This window comes from Ailuropoda melanoleuca, chromosome 13 (genome assembly GCF_002007445.2).
Source record: "Ailuropoda melanoleuca isolate Jingjing chromosome 13, ASM200744v2, whole genome shotgun sequence".
Taxonomy (NCBI): domain Eukaryota; kingdom Metazoa; phylum Chordata; class Mammalia; order Carnivora; family Ursidae; genus Ailuropoda; species Ailuropoda melanoleuca.
This window is the reverse complement of record NC_048230.1, coordinates 31915526-31932953: the sequence shown is the minus strand read 5'-3', so window position 1 is coordinate 31932953 and position 17428 is coordinate 31915526. Positions and strand designations below refer to the sequence as shown.

At 40.2% G+C, this 17428-nt stretch overlaps 1 protein-coding gene across 10 annotated transcripts in view; it reads left to right on the top strand.

Moving 5' to 3' along the window:
- The window catches only part of PITPNC1 (phosphatidylinositol transfer protein cytoplasmic 1), a 237959-nt gene extending 222321 nt beyond the window's left edge, over positions 1-15638 (top strand). For 9 of the 10 annotated variants that reach the window (XM_034641400.1, XM_034641402.1, XM_034641403.1 and 6 more), the window contains one exon: positions 11000-15638. In XM_034641400.1, the coding sequence (XP_034497291.1) occupies positions 11000-11316 (317 nt within the window). In that variant the 3' untranslated portion in view covers positions 11317-15638. Of the gene's footprint in view, positions 1-6721; positions 6841-10999 lie in introns of all 10 variants that reach the window. The other variant, XM_034641407.1, reaches the window with a different exon arrangement.
- Positions 15639-17428: the final 1790 nt, after the last annotated feature.

Below are 17428 nucleotides of genomic sequence, written 5' to 3'. Positions count from 1 at the left end.
ACTCTGGGGGCGTAGCCCAGCAATCTGTGTTTTAACAAGCCCTCCAGATGATTCTGGTTTAAGTTTAAGAACTTTAAATCAGGTTAGATTGTACGGACAGTTTAATTCAGTCCAAACAGATTAGAGAACGGTAGATGTCTTCTGGGCCAACTGGTAAGCTCCAGTGCCTTGCGAGAATTAGAATGACATCCCTCTGGGCAAATTCAGGAGGTGCTCTTGGTTTAGGGCTGAATCTTAGTCCCATTGTCCTCCTGATTATGTGTTCTTACCACATACAACCTACCTCATAGGCAGTGGCACGCCTCCATGTCTTTCGCCCTAATTAAGCTAACCACCTCTAGTGCTTAATTAAGAAGAAGGAAAAAAAAAAAAAAGGACATTGTAAATGGTGGTTGATCTTCTCTTACCAGAGGATTAATTTGTATCATTTCTGAGTTTGAGCATATGGCTGTCACATAACTAATTCCCTCAACAAATTTTATTCTGCTCATGTTCTTGTAAAGTATAACCATATCCATTGTTGGAGGAGTTGAGGTTTTTTTCTTTTTTTCCCCCAAAGCCTTGATTGGTCTTTATCCATGAGCCTTGGGTCTCTCCTGCATGACTGGAACACTAATCAGAGAAGAAACAGCACATTTCAGAAGATGGGGTGATAGGGGGGCAGATAAAAATAGGCAGCCCAGCTTCACAAAAACATAGTTTTGCTTTACAAATCTGACAGTATTTTGGGAGAGGAACAAAGGATTGCCAGAGGGAGGCTGTGATTGAGTGGAACCTCACGAGCGTCTTTGAAATCCAGACCCTTCCAAAAAAAGTATAGGGGGGTAGTTATGGCTAGTACAGATGAAAGTCCCTCATGAAAATGACTTAGAAATTGTTCTGGAATCCCTAGAGCAGACCTAATAACGAATGAAGCAAGCTCAAGGTGGAGAAAGAAGCCTACTTAGGGACTAGCGTTAGCTGGTTGACTTTGCCAAGCCAGCATTGTCCAGTGGCCTCCATGTTCCTGAAATATGAATTTCAGTGCCATGCTGTTAAGCAACATTTTATATGTGTGTGCTTAATGCTCATTTTTCTGGGGAGGGAACGCATAGCTTCTCATCAGATTTTCAAAGGGATCTGTGACTCTCCTTTACCTCCCCAAATGAAGAACTATGAAAACAATCATAACTGTACATTGCAATTCTAGATCTTACTGGTCTGAATTAAATGGAATGGGTATTCACCAAGACTTGAGGATTGGCTACTTTCACTACAAAAAAGTGGAGCCACCCCTAAGCTATTTATGACAAGCATGTATTGAATTTATAATCATTGTAAAGAGTTTAAAAAAAAAAAAAAGCACTTCCCAAAGGATGACTTCCATTTTGCCAGGGCCAAAGGAGTATCCAATCTCATTCACGGTTGCCGGAGCCTTCCCCCTACCCCTAACCCAACTGCTTGTTCAGGACATCCATTTTGACTTCGTATAAGGAAAAATTACTTCTGTTTAGGTCGAGTATCCAAGAAGTGGAGAGAAAATGTTTGTAGAAGGAAATAAACATGTGGCATTGGGCAGGTCATTGAATTAATGTATATAACTCTTTCATTAAAATTTTATCAGCTGCAGCTGTGTAATACAATGAAGGAAAATTCTTGCTTGCAGACATTGTGTTCCATGCCATCTGTAGTTTCTCTGTATGTTCTGCTGACTTCTATCCTTTCAGATATATGATCTTGCCTCCACAAACTGTGAAGTCAACCTGCCTTCTTTAAAAAATGAAGTGATTGAAAGAAAATTGCCACCATAAACAAAGTTGAAAGACTAGGACAAGATCTTTGTGACATCGGTAGCCAACAGAGAATTAATATCTACAATGTATAAAGAGGTCCTATAAATAAAAAATCCAGCAACTCAATAGAAAAAAAGGTAAAGAACATGAATAGGTAAACCGTAGAAAAACCACAAATGGCCGATAACCTTAGTATTAATCACAAGAAATATTATGAAAACAATATATGACATTTGTTCATCTGATAGCAAAAAATTTAAACTAGTGGTAATATCCAGTTTTGGATAAGGTGGGAGAACAAATAAACAGTTTCTGTAAAAATAAGTACAAATAACCTACGATCCAGCAATTCCACTTACAGAAATTCATTCTTAAGAAATAGACAGTGTTCGTGAACATAAGTACCAAGCTGTTCAGTGTAATGTTGTTTATAAAAGCTAGAAATTAGTCTCAGTATAAATGTTTATTAACAGGAATATGTCAAATAAATTATGATACACCCGTGCTATGAATATTGTTTGCAACAGTTAAGAATAAGGTAGTTCTGGGGCATGCAGCTGGCTCAGTCAGAAGAGCATGCAGCTCTTGGTCTAAGGGTGGTGAGTTCGAGCCCCACATTGGGTGTAGAGATTACTTCAATAAACAAACTTAAAAGGAAAAGAAGAATAAGGTAGTGCTTTATATTACCAGTATGGAAATATGTATATGTATAGGGGGAAAAACAAGTCAGAACAGTATATGTGAGGGCTCCTGGCTGGCTCAGGCAGAAGAGTGTACAACTCTTGATCTTGGGATCATAAGTTCAAGCCCCACACTGGGTGTAGAGATTACTTAAATAAAACTTTAAAAAATACATTAAAAAACTAAAAAATAAAAAGGACAATAGGTATAGTAAAAATGGGGTAGTATACCATAGTATGCTTCCATAAATTTAAAAATAAATGAGACTATCTGTGTGTGCAGTAATATACATGTAAATTCATAGGAAAAAATCTGGCAGCCTGTACCTCAAACTCAACATTGGTTACATCCAGAAGGAATAAGATTAGTGGGAGAGGTTAAAAAGAATTAAACTCTTTTCTCAACAAAAATCAGTACTATTTGAATTATTTCTCTGGAACATAATTCATGTATTACTTGAGTGATTCAATAAATAATCATTGAAACCCATATTTTATTTTAAAAAAAAAGCAGAAAATGGTTGAAACCGACCAAGACTCATAGAGTGGAGGTATATTTTGTTCTTAAATGAAAGCTTTTAGGGGTACCTGGGGGGCTCAGTCAGTTAAGCATCTGCCTTCGGCTCAGGTCATGATCCCAGGGTCCTGGAATCGAGTCCTGCATCAGGCTCCCTGCTTGTACTCTCTCACTCTCTGACAAATAAATATAAATAAATATTAATTAATTCAAATAAAAGCTTTTAGTTCATGGTTGAGGAAATCAAAGCAGATTCCTCAATTAACAAATCCCCCAGGGCCAGAGCTTCCTGGACAAAACTGGACTAGTTGTAGAGTTGGAGGTGCCGACCTCAGCCCAGTCACCTGGCAGAGAAGGGTCTACTCAGGCCACATGACCTCCACGTGGCTGGGGCAGGAGAAATAGGATCAGCTCTCCCCTCATCTGAAAGAGGGTAAGAGAGGGAAAGAAATGCGCTCACAAGAGGGCAAAGAAAGGAGATCTTGTGCCACTGAGGTCTAATAAGGAGGGGATTCATACCCCCAGCCTACTTCCCAGTGCTGATCCGGTCAGTTACAGACATAGATACAAAGATATAGACAGCCTCCAACAGCCTCCTGTCGGAGATACTGTGGCGTACCTTCCTTACCAGCAGAAATAACGTACTACTTACCATGTTCTCTGAAATCAGGGAATTAGCCTGGTGTTCCTTGTTTAAAAGCTTTTATCTGAGAAACCTTCTTTCCGAAAAGTAAATTATGACCTTTGAAATCTGTGTACTAAGGGGTGATCATTTATTAGTTTCTTCGCAAAATAATTGATGTAAGTTTCCTTGAAGAGTATCGTTGATGCACATAAGTAGTTGTTTGCTGGAAGCAGAGAGGTCTGAACCTAAACTGTTAGAATTCACTCTCTGATCATTGAAAATCAGTCCATAATGAAGACGAACCATCCCTGAAAGTATAATCTCTCATTGGGCAATGCAACTGAATTTACTAAAAAATTGATTCCTATAGAGATGTTGAGGTAATATACTTCGCAGAAGCAAGACATAATACGTTTTACCTGATAACCTAAATAGGAATACTTTCACTTGATTAGGCTTTCCATGAATTACTAAGGAATATTGAAAATATTTACATCATTTCCATAAGCATGTATGATACGTGAGGAGAACTGAGGATTCAGACCAATGTATTTTCCTTCCTCAGTAAGGACCCGATTATCACCATCTTTTAGAGAACGACCTTACTAGAAATGTTCATTCTTATGTGGTCTCATTGGGAGATTTTTTTCTTTGCGCTGCAATTTTCTGAAACTTTGTTTCATAACTCTTCCATTTTAACAACAACAACAAAAAAAGGATGTTTCTGGAATGAGCTGAAATTCTAGAAAACTATATTTTCTCCTTACCAATTCCAAACTGGGGGTATTTGACCCCAAATAATAGATTTTAAATAAGGTTCTTTTTTTCATTCTTATGCAAGTACTAGCATATTTGATGTAGAAAATACAAACAGAGAAGAAAATGAAAATTATAATTCCAACTCCTCAAAACAATCACTGTTAACATTGTAAAATGTATCCTTTTAGTCTTTTTAAAATGTATATAATGCTTTTCTGACAGAGATGATTTCATATAATGTGTAGAGTTGTTTTACCTCCTATTTTTAACAATACGCCAAGGACACTTCTCTGTGGTGTTAAATATTCCTTCTACAGCACTTTTTAATGGTTCCGTAGTACCGTCTGTCCCCTGGGCTCTTTCCCATTTTTCACTATTATGAACAAGGCAGTAATGCCTATCTTCGTTGTTAAATCCTTCTTCACATCTACAAAATTGAGACATCTTTGAAAGCACACAGTCACACAGTTTAAGCCCTTCTCTTAACATTGAGCTAATTAAAGATAAAGAACGATTTCTGTTGGGATTTACTAGAACAAAGAAACTAAAATGCCTTTGTTTTCGTTTTCCAAATTACTGTCATGCCAGTGGCGGGGGCAGGGGGGTGAGGGGGGGATGGAGGGCAGAAAGTGTCTAATGAACGTATGTATAGAGAAATTTCTCTAAATCTTAAACTTCTGGCTTAAAAATGACCTCAGTATTCATTCCAGGTGTATTGTGTTTAAGAAATTTTGATAACCAGCCTTTGGAATTAAAGTGATTGCACTGAACGAATATGCTGTTATTGTTAACTAAGATACATTTGTTCTAATTACAAAGCAGCCTGTGTTTGTTGCTTTCCAGTTACCTCGATGAAAAGCATGCTCTTTGCTTGGCTAGACTGCTGCTTAGCATCCTTGAGACTTACATTGCTTATGGACAACATTTGTGATCTACGGGTTTTGGGGTGTGGGGGCTTGGGCATCATCAGCTAAATAAAATAGCCCAGGTCTGGATTTAGAGCCGCCCTCCCTCTTGGCCCCAGACCACACTGAACTGAATCATAAAGTTCTGGCACGCGTGCCCTGTGGAAATGAAGAGAATCTCACATGACATACATGGATTGATATAAAAAGACACCAAACCACATGATGCAGGAAATACTTAGGGAAAAATTTCCAGCTGTGAATGCCCGCTCTAAATCCCCACCAAGCTAATTCGCCATCAGGGTGGTCGAATAACCAATTATTCAAGCATCCCTTCCTTGTGGAGAGGCATGAAGTTAAATTCTGCCATGACCGCAACAGAGAAATGCCTGTCTGGGAAAACTGCTGATAGAATGTTGTCAAGTAACCAAAGAGCAGGTGGGGAGTGGAGGATAAAACAGCAGACGTAGTTCAAGTGAGAATAATTGTTATTTGTATGCATTTCGTATGCCGAAGATGGATGGGTTCTTTGTTTAACCACAGTTTCTCGTTGGTTGGATTTAGACAGGGTTTCTCAGCTGGGCACCATGGACATTTTGAACCTGGTACCTCCCTGTTGAGAATGGGCATTGGTAGGTTTTTCTAAGACCTCCCGGTCCTCTAGCTACTGGATACCAATAGCTCTGCCACCCCAGTTGTGACCACCAAAATCTATCACAAGATTGTCCCCCATTGGGAACCACTGGATGGAAGAGATCGTTATCCTGAAATGCTGAAAAACTACAGACTCAGGCCCAAAATCATAATGTCATGTGCCATTTTATTTATAGATCAGTGTGGGTGGAAGTAGAGCCAGCCATCTCCAAGCTGTTAGACTAGACTTGAAGTTCGATATAGACCCGCACTCTCTGACACTATGAATTCTGTGCAGAGATACGGCTCCGTGCGAGCATTGCAACCAAGTATCCCTGGTACTGGTAAACCTCTGCCTTCTATGTCCTGCCTCCTGTAGTAGCAATGAAAGTGTCCTTTCTCTTGTCCAATGCATTGATTTAAAGAAATCTCCAAATCTATTTTGAAAGGTATCTGGAAGGTAAGTATTAAAGCAAACAAACCTGACCCTGTCCCCCCTAATGGGATCTTCTAAGAATGCTTTAGGAGATCTCAGGCTATGGCTCTGCCCACGTGCTAATACTTTCCACCCATCTAGCTCACTTTACAAGATTCACCCCTAAATAATTTCCACTCTTCTCTGTTCTAAGACTGTTTCGACTTAACTTCCTTGCACTCACTCCCCCTTTGGCTGGTGTAGCTAACTTTATGACGTACTCTTCATAAAGTTAGTGAATTCCCTGCTTTTTTAAAACCTCTCTTTGGCTTCCGCTACCGTCTTTCCCTAAAGTCTCCCCGTTGAAAGTTTGCATTTAATAACAGTAGTTGCCAACGTCTTGACCTTTTTGCAGATATGACAATGGATGATGTTCGGGAATACGAGAAAAACATGCATGAACAAACCAACATAAAAGTTTGCAATCAGCATTCCTCCACTGTGGATGACATAGAGAGCCATGCCCAAACAAGTGTATGTAGAATTTTTAAAACATGTTGCCCGCCCTTTACCAAACGTACACATAAACTGATCTCTGAAATACTGCAAACGTTCAGTTCTCAACATTCCACACACAAACATGCCATCACCCAGAGGCTGTTGGTAAAGAACCTGAGCTGGGTCTAAATTGGACAGTGTCACCTCTTGCTTCCATTATCTTTCGATTCTTAAGAAAGCTGCTTGATTTGGGGGTTGCTTTTCCACTCATAAAACCCACGAACGTGAAGAGTGGAAACATTGGTGGCTGGTGAATGGCCTGCACTGTGAAAGAAGAGAGGAAACAAACAGGTGTCATCTGAAAACTAGACTATTGTGACAGTAACTTTTAAAAATACAGTTAACGCTCAAGTTATTCATTCAAGGGACAGCTTGTGGCTCATCTGGTGTTTGAGATTTCTTTACATTTGCTTTGAAATGCTTTCTGCGGCTCTTTAGAGCTGTTCTAGCCAATCCGTTCCTTTTTGCTTTGGTTAATCTCAAGACGGGGCTGCAGTCTGTGTACACACTGGCTGAGCAGTGGAGGTACGGTGAGCTGGGTGTGTGCTGGGCCACGTCCTGGGACTCAAGATGAGCCTCAGAGGCCTTCAGGTTATTTGGTGGCACATGGGAAATTGAGAGCTGACTGTATGGTGCATGCCAGCATTTTAAATATAGTTATCTCTCAATCATTCATGCTAATGAAGAGGAGCTAAGATAACAAAGAAAATGTAATCACCAGTCATTTGTATGTATCTCTGGCCAGTGCTGGGATCTCCCTGGGTGTCAGCTTGAGCCTGCATGTCTGCTAGCCCACACCCCAGAGAAGAACCTATTAGATTTTTAAGAAGTTGATATTGTAGGTAAAGACAATGGAGCAACGGCTGTTGCTGTAAATGGGTGCTTTAGAATCGTGACGATCTTTGTGGTTGCACTTTAGAAGTTTTTGGTTCAGTTTTTAGAGCATGTATTTGGAGTGTGCCCTGCAAGGCTCAAGTGCATGTGGCTTACCCTTGAGGCTCAGATGCCCTGACGTTTCCTCCCCGTGTTGCATGCTGATGACTGGATTTTCGGAAAGCTATGGGGTCAACTTACCTGGGGTGTTCCTCTCTATGCACAGGCCTGTGCCAATAGGACTTCCTTCTCCTTCTGTCCCTGTTCTAACATTAGAAATGCTCGTGAAGGACACTCTCCTTGGAAGTCCATCATTCTCAATTCCCTTTGCTTTTTGGAATGTTAGACTCTAGTTCTCCGTCAGCCGCCCTCTGAAAGCTGCTTGGTTAGAAGTCTGATCAGACAAAGGAAGCCAGAGGAAAGGGGGAGATGCCACATTCCAAAGGACTCTAAGTGCCCAGCTTTTCTCATTCTAAGCTCTTATGGTTTTTAGCTTCAGGCTCTTTGTTTGGTTTTCTTTCCGTTTTACTGCCATTATTACCATTAGAAAGTCAGTTTACTGTGTAGACAGTGGTACCTAGAATGGTTCTCCCTTGGGAAAGCCCCATGCATTCTCTGGCTGCAATTCACTGTCGTTCCCATGACTTCAGCGTAAGAGATGCCTATCTCCTCAGAAGTTACACGAAATGGTTATTTTGAGTGCTTACGACATTTCCCTTATTCTTTGGAATTCCATCAAATTGGAGATCATTTATTTTTCCATTGTCTTTCTTCACTATCATAATGAAAAACAGTTGAAATCAAGAGGCTGCTATCCATCCCGAATAAAAACTGCAGCGGTGCTCAATAAAATGTAAACCCTCAACCTGAGTAGGGACACATTAGATTGAAATTATGCAGAATTAACATCCATGAACACGGCAGTGAGAAAGTAAGTCTCCTTTTCCATTGAGTGGTGTCTATGCCTTCAAGGAAGGGAACTTCTAAGAGACTCTGGAATTGTAAAATCGAAATTCCGTATTTTGGATGATTTCTGCCCCCTGCTGGATATGGGGAATAGAGCATTATACTCTGCCGCTTTTCAAAGATGCTTATTATAGCAGAAACATACCCCATTCACTGAAATTTTTCTGAAAGTCTCAATTTTACTTTGAAGTGCATACACCTTTATTAAAAACTTAATCTCATTTATTCGCTTTTTTAATAGTCTTAGCATTTTTTAAAGTGGCAAATTTATAGGTACAATTTTTCCTGGTAAATTCTAAATTGTATATGATATCAATACAATCATGTTTTATTTCCTCTATAAGAAAAATTTTCCTTTCATAATATTTTAACAATTGCTCCAGGAAATCCTCTTAAGGATTTTGTTTTTTGAAAAATATTTCTGACAGATGAACATAGGGGAAGGGAAGGAAAAATAAAATAAGATAAAAACAGAGAGGGAGGCAAACCATAAAAAACTCTTGACTATAGGGAACAAACCAAGGGTCACTGGAGGGAAAACGAGGGTGGAGGGGTGGGGGGATGGGGTCATTGGTGATGGGGATTAAGGAGGGCACTTGATAGAATGAACACTGGGTGTTATATGCAAATGACGAATCACTAAATTCTACCCCTGAAACTAATACACTATATGTTAACTAACTTGAATTTAAATAAAAAAAGTTTTAAAAAAAGAAAAGTATTTCTGGCTTGCTCATGTTATAATATGACCTTATATCTATTACATATATATTTTATATATATATCCTAATGATTAATACCATGTTATGAATATTCATTCCATAGTTAATATTTCCAAAGTGGATCTATTGCTTCATTTTAGCTTATGCAATATCATCTAATGACGTTTTAACCACTAGGGTCACGGGAGAGGACAAGAATGAAAAATGGGTCTGTGGGAGGCTAAAATTCATGTAGAAAATCCATGGGCAGCAGATTTCCCCTTTTACTCAAGGACAAGTCCTTAGGCTTTCACTCAGTGCTTTTTCCAGTAAGCCCAGTCACCTGTTTTCTCTGTTACCAGTAAATAAAAATGACAAAGGATACCAGAGTTAGCCAGAGAGTAATTAATAAGAACCATATCAATAGTAATGACAGTAATAGTAATAGAGTTTCTGAGAATGGGAGATCTCAAACTATAAAAAAAAAAAAAATAGGCCCTGATAGAGAAGTCATCACAGTGTTATTATGTTTTCAATATATTATGTCTAAATGGTAGCAAGTGTGTGTAATACGGTCAATTTATTAGTGGGGGTGCCTCACTGGCTCAGTCGGAAGAGCATGAGACTCTTGATCTCGGGGTCATGAGTTCAAGCCCCACGTTGGGTGTAGACATTACTTAAAAATACAATCTTTTTTAAAAATAAAGAAGTTAGGGAAAGATTTAAATTTTATATATATACATTTTTTTTTTTTTTTTTTTACTTTCTCACTTAATAAAAACATTTTCGGTATTTACATCACCTGACAGTTCCTCTTAATGAGGCATCACGGAATTTGTTTCCTGAATGCCAAATAATGCTTTTTTTTTTTTTTTATGTTTCCTTGAAAAAATGGTTTTATTTTTCTTGGCTTTGGGATAATTAGCAGGGTCTGTGGTGGTTGTCATTATCTTGTTTTTTAAGCTGAATTAAATAAAACACAGCATTTAAACAATCTGAGGATGGGTACACAGTCAGGAAACCAGTAACCCCCAGAATTCAAAAAGTATATTTATTGAATAAGAAGAAATTCTGATGATTTGCCTATTTCCCCTGTAACAGTGTACTTGTACTTACATGCCCTAAAATAGGTAATAATACGTATCATTTCTGGGCCATCGATTGCTTGAACTAGCCTCCCTTTATAGAAAAGATGACTAGCTCTAATAATAGCTCCATATATCACACCAGGCCAACGGCTCGCACACATACACACGCGCACACACACGCACACACACCCAGATACTTCCCTGGTCTGGTTCTGTACTTTCCTGATCCGTCCTTATTCAGAATACTTAACACTACTCACTGAAGAGTGCTTTGGAAAATCTTGGATGGATATTCATAAAAGAATATTTTTTTCAGAGGTTTACGCCTTAGTAAAAGGAAAAAAATCAGAGTTTAGCATTTCAGTGATAATTTGGGTTTATAATCTGGATGGGCCTCGTTATGATAGGATTCCTGTAGTTCCCCTAAAATCAGCATGGAGGTAAAATACATTTGCATCTCTTCTAAATAACTGGTCATTTTTCTTTCTGTTGTTTTTTTCTTTGAAGACATGACAATGGATGAAGTCCGAGAATTTGAACGAGCCACTCAGGAAGCCACCAACAGAAAAATTGGCGTTTTCCCACCTGCGATTTCTATCTCGAGTATCCCCCTGCTGCCTTCCTCAGTCCGCAGTGCCCCTTCCAGTGCTCCGTCCACACCTCTGTCCACCGACGCCCCAGAATTTCTGTCCGTGCCCAAAGATCGACCCCGGAAAAAGTCAGCCCCAGAAACTCTCACGCTTCCAGACCCTGAGAAAAGAGCCACCCTGAATTTACCTGGCATACACTCTTCAGATAAGCCATGTCGGCCCAAATTAGAGTAACTTCCTATGAATATTTCATGGGGTTTTATATTTTCGTTTGGGTTTTTTTTTTTTTTTAAGAATCTTCTGATATAGAAAAAGACTGCTTTGTCCCTCAAACATGTTCCTTCGATCTCTGAGTGTGCATGTGGTTAAGTACCTTCCCATATAATAGGATTCCCTAAGTATGCCACACAGCATCCCTCTAGATGTAAATTGTAAGACTTGCAAAGGACAGAAAGAATCTTCTGTAGCCATAGCTGGAAGCCAGGGAGGAAGCCTTGTTGTTGAGCATTTGATGAGGCCAGTGTGGACTTCAAGAGTAAATAAATGAAAACTTCATGCCCTATGTTAGAAGGTGTGGTAAAATAGCGAAGTCAATCTCCTCTCATCAAACCTGAAATTCTCAAAAGTACTCTCAGGCGTAACATATGTAATTGTTAAATTTTCAAACTGTTCATCACCAATACTTGAATACTAGTAGTTAACTGAGATTCCTATTTTGGTTAGTCTGACTCAGGATTTGGGGCCTAATTAACTCTTTAAATTTTTTGAAAATTTTAATTATCAACCTATAGTGGCTCCAAGTGCAATTAACAATAACTTATTTATACCTTTCACAGAATTTAATAAAGATTCCACTTGTTTCTGTCTTTTAATAACTTTACCCTTTGTGCCCTTGTGGCCTCAGAAATCTTTCAGAATTGCACGGATGAATGTGACCATGACTGACTGACTGGGGATGGTTTGGTTTAGGAACCAAGAGGGCCAGGTGAGGCAAACATCATTTTTCTCTACAGGTACCAACAAACCTTGAATTGTTAACTTCCATCATCCATTAAGATTCTCAGTATTTGCAATTAATTGAGTAGAATTCGTTGACTATTTGCCCATTCAAAGAAGTTCAAGGGTAGACTAAGCTCACAGGACTTTTAACACCGTCAGAATGTCTGGTTCGGGAACCCTGAAAAAGAGAACTGTCTGCCATCCCCCTACCGCTTTTACTTTTAATAACATCCAGATTTCCCTGGAACAGATTGCCCATCATCGGACCTTAAAAAAGACTGCCATTCTCTTGCCCTTACTTGAAACCCAAATATTGGGAATGTCGCAGAAGTGGAGTAAAGACTGTCGAGCAGGAGGAAAGATGAGCAGAATTGCTGACATCTATTTGTAGAGTCAAAAGGGGGAAAGATTCCCCTCTGTCTAGCTTTCTTTCCTGCAAGTGGTAGTAATGCAAGATTAGAATCCAGGTTGACGGGAAGCAAGATCATTCAACCCAAGTGGCAGAAAACGAACTCTTCCTTTGATCTAAAGAGAAAACTCTGCCACTGTCGCGCCTCACTGCCTTTAAACGCAGAAGGAAGGGCAAGCAGAATCTAGCATTTACTTTTTGTCCTCCAGGAGAGGAAGACAACAAGGTAGTTGGGCAACTCCGAGGCCCCAGCTAGCCTTCCTGACCATGACCTCCAACCTCAGGAAAGGGACCTTCCCAAAACACAAGATTCCAAAGGAAACAACATAAACCAAGGAGTATGACCTCCTTCCCACACAGCCTCTCAGCCAGTGGACCCTGCCTGCTTCTCTCAGTGCTCAGCACATGCTACATAGTGTCTTTCAAATGGATAAACTCTCCCTGGTGCAGGCGCTGGTCCCAGGAACCCAGCACCGAATATTCTAAGTCATACGTCAGACAAGATCATTTCTTTATCTCCAGGTTGACATTTTCGCTGAATAAGTAAATAAACCCAGAAGTCAAAGAAAATCAGTTGCAACTAGCTTAGATGGACAGTGCGTCTCTTCCCTGAGAACGACAGCGTTGTAGTAAGAGATCTCTGCATGGTCTAGTAGCATGATTTCTGCTTGTGGGAAATCTTCATCTTCTCAGACCCCTTGGACTTCTCAATGGTCCCCTCCCCACACAGTAGTACTTAATGAGAATGTTGGGCTTTAGAACACAAAATTCTACTTTCAGAAGACACTGACAGTATATGTATTTGCTTACCATTTGCCGGCTGGAATCAGGAGGGGGTGGGATCGTTATTTTTGCATAGAACAGATTAGTTTGGGGCAGGTTGTAAGCACATCTGGCACTTTGTTTTCCCATTAACACCATTGCCATTTTTCTTTTTTGTAAAGTAGCTTCTGCTATCAAGGCCAACGATGCTGTATACTTTAGAAAGCTAATTTCTGATTTCCTTCTGTGAGTTTGCTTTCTCTTGTTAGCCAGTTCAATACCACAGACATCAATTTCAAAGCTGCCGATGATAGTGTCATTCTTAACCAACAAATGTGTGTTCTCTTAAAGTATGTTCAGTTTTTCCTGTCTAAATGTGGTTGTGTGCATTTAAATGGGGTGGGTGCGGTGCAAATATTCCTTTAGCTGCTTTGAATATTTAATCAAGTCATCACAGGGCATAAATGACTTCAATATTTTATCTCTCTTGATTTCCAAGTGTCATTTCATATTCTCCATACCTGAGTTTGCTTATTGTGGGATACATGCCTGCGATGAATGTGTATATAGAATGTTAATAATTCCTATAAGGATGGAAATTAAATGGTTGCATGATGGAAACTTAGAAGACAAAAAAAGCAGAAACTTGAATTCATTAAGCATGTTTGGGGAAAAATAGAATCTTTAACGCAGTGCCTCTGTCTGCAATGTGGAAACCTTCAACTTTGTTCACCAAAATTGTATTACACCTGTATATATATATAAATATAGCATAGTGAATCAGGCACCACCAGCGTTAAGTCTCTGGTAGCTAAATTAAAATAAATAACCCATAGAATAACACGTACGTTCACCCCATCTTCATCTCCGATGTTAGTGGAGACCATCAAAGTGGCCATAAACGTCATCACTTTGGATGGATTTCCAGTGACGAAATGCCCCCGTGGTTTTCATGGACTGTAATACAGCATCGTTGGCTTTGGTTGTGCTTTCCCAGGATAAGAAGGTCTTGGTGTTTTTACTGCATAAACTTTGTCTAGGTGAGCTCTGGAGACCATTTCACTTTCCTACTGTTGGGCTGAAATAAAACAAAGCAAAGGAACAGCATAACAGCAAAGAAGTCTGTGACATTTTTTCAGTTACCACCGTAAAAACCAAAACCAAGTTCATTGGTGAACTTCGTTTATAAACCCTTCTGCTTTGGGTTTGCATCTGTGTGGGGGGGGAAATGGTTTTAATTTGGGAGTATTTATTAGGTGTGTTTTGGATTGTGAAAATAAATCTCTAAGGAGCACCGTTGTGGGTGCATAACAAACACAGGCACTTAAAAAACACAAGACCTCCAAAAGAAATACACGGTTTTCTTTCAAGACACTGGAATAAATAGTGACCTAAGAGAAAAGATTCTGACACATCTCAGAAAGTCATTTTGCCATGAAAATTTCAAGGCTAATGTATGTATGTGGATTTTTCAGTTTTCCTTAATTTGGCATCTCGTCATGGCTCAGAAACAACAAGGTCACTGGCTGGATTCGGTCAATAGGAATTTTACTTTTCACAAGGGCCAGAATATAATTTATGCACACGCAATGTGTACTCAGATAATCCAATAGAGAACAATTGTCTCAATCGTTTTAGTCCCTTGCTGATCATCTGACTCAGTAGGCTAGGTGAGAGACAACCTGCCATCTGAGCCCTAATTCTTGAAATTAAAAAAAAAAGGGGTCCTTTCAGTGACCGCAGCTGATCATCAATAGACCATTTAAAACTATTCATTCTCGCAGCGTTGGCATGCGGAGGCAACACATACCGGGTTCTTCTGTGTTCTACCTTCAAAACAATCTGTTTGCGTTTGAAATAGAAGTGGTTCAGCTTTTTAGGAGTTAGTGCCATAAGGGAATGTGAATATGCTAAGATCTTTGCAGACGCTGTTATTAATTATACTTCTGTTGTTAACAAGTGCTTTAGGGTAAACCTCTCAATGTTTTTGCTTACAAGTGAAAGCGTGTCTGTTGAATTGCAAGTCTCCCTTCAGTTTCTATGTATCACCAAGAAGAGGTTCTTCGAGTTGTTGTTAATGCCTATGCCGCTTAATGTAGCTTAAAAGTGTCACTTTTAGGGTTTACATTTCAAGCTGGGATCTTAATTAGTTACGTATATTGAGTCAAAATACCACTGCCACTGCGGAAGGACCACGTTTTGGAATGCACAGTGTTAAAGACTACAAGCAAAGCAAACAAGAGTTGATCCTCACACATGCCACCCTTCTGTGTCATTTTATGGCTGTTTTGTGGTTTTTTTTTCCCCCCAGTTATTTATTGTTGTTAATAACTTACTTTTTCTTACATTCTGGTGTAAATAAACTACAAAGCAATCTTCTTTCCAAGCGTAGCTTCCTTCTCTCTCTTTCTCAGCCATTCTCAAGGGAACGTTGGCAATTGTGAACTTGTGGGTCGATGGGAAAGAAGGTGTTAAGGAAGAAGGAAAAAGGAAGAAGCTAACGGCTGGTACTTGAACCCAGGTCTAGGGGTCTCAGATGCAAAGAAGGCTGGCCTGCTAATAGGCCTATGGTGCCTTCAGGGCCAGGGGCCTTGATAGGAAAAGCCAGGGGCCAGCTCTAACTGTCCAGCCACAAAATACCCAACATGAATCTATAACCCAGTGGAAGACCACGTTGACTCATCTATCCATTAACAGGTGTTTGATTCCCCCTCGTCAAATGTGAGGCTCTAAGTCTGAATGACAACCGAGAAAAATCTCCCCATGGGAAACCGTAGGACCACCACCCCAGTGGGACACTGGGTTCTCTCCATTGTAGGGTGGGCCAGTCTAAGATGAGCTGCAATCATTCTGATAAGGTTTCTCCATCTCCAGAAGGTCCTATTGTTCACGGAAGGGTCCTCTGGGGTGGGTGGAGTGAGGACAGCAACGCTTTACTGCCCCTCGTCCCCTAGTCTTCCGCTACACACCTCCCACTGCGTGTTCTGCCTTTAAACCTGAAGCTACTGTCAGCATCCACATCCCGTGCGTTCACCTCTGATTCATGTCACTGCACCGTAACGAGGCTTTCTACACTGCAGACTTTCCCAAAATCACGGAACCGAGCCAATGAACTAAAACATGCTCACTTTTATAGCTCTGACTTCGCCAGGACCACCCCCACCCCGCCTTTTTATTCTCTCTTCCAGACACACAGACTTCACAAGCGTAGTCGCGTGGTGACTGAGCCAGCAAACTCAGGTGCAGCCAGCCTGGCAGTTGACCCCTGGGGCCAAACTACGTAGGTTCTTAAACATGTGGATGCTTAACGGTAAGTATAGAGATGTTCATAGGTTACCAGTGTACTAGTACTGCCTTTAATCACAGCGGTTTTTGTTGAGTATTCCTCTTCGACTTCCAAACGCCCACATTCTTTTCTAAAATTCCCTGTTGCCTTCAGTATTTTCCACTAGGGGTTTTTTGCCTCCAACCTCCAACTGTACCTTGGCCTCTCAAGTTCGGGATACATCAGGTATCCTTCCGCCAAGCCCTGTTCTGAAATATCCCTCTATGAAATGTTCCTCTCAGACCCAAAGCTTTGATGGCTTTGGAATAACAATCAACCTGAGTGCAGACATACATTTATTTGTGTGTGTGTGTGTGTTTGTGGTTAACTCTAGCCTTGATTTTAAGTTTGTTGTATTGACTTTCTCCACTTAATTTTTGGCCCTCTAAGATTCCATGCCCTCATAAATTCTTCCTTTCCATAACATGCAACCTAGAAGGATATCCCATTCAAGTCCAAACATTTAACTACTTCTGCTCCTAGGAAAATTGGAAACAGTCTGGCACTTGATCTTAATGCTCTGGCTCTGGTCCCAGCAGGGAGGACTCAAGATAAGACGTAGTCAAAGAAAGTGGACGTGGCTTCAAATCCTACCTAATGTGGCCGTTCAGTACAGCAATGTTACTGAGCTGAATTAAACACCTGGAAGTTAGGGGATGATTATGTTGGACTAGAATTACCAACTTTCTGCGCTGAAGGCAGACAGAAAACACTGGAGATCATCATTCCCCCTCCTTTAGCTTACAGAAGGGAGATTTGGCCACTGTGTCACTGGAGGGTACTTGAGGGCAGCCAAATCTGGACCTTTGTGATTTTTTAAAAATCTTAATCTTCCAAAATAACTTTCCTGC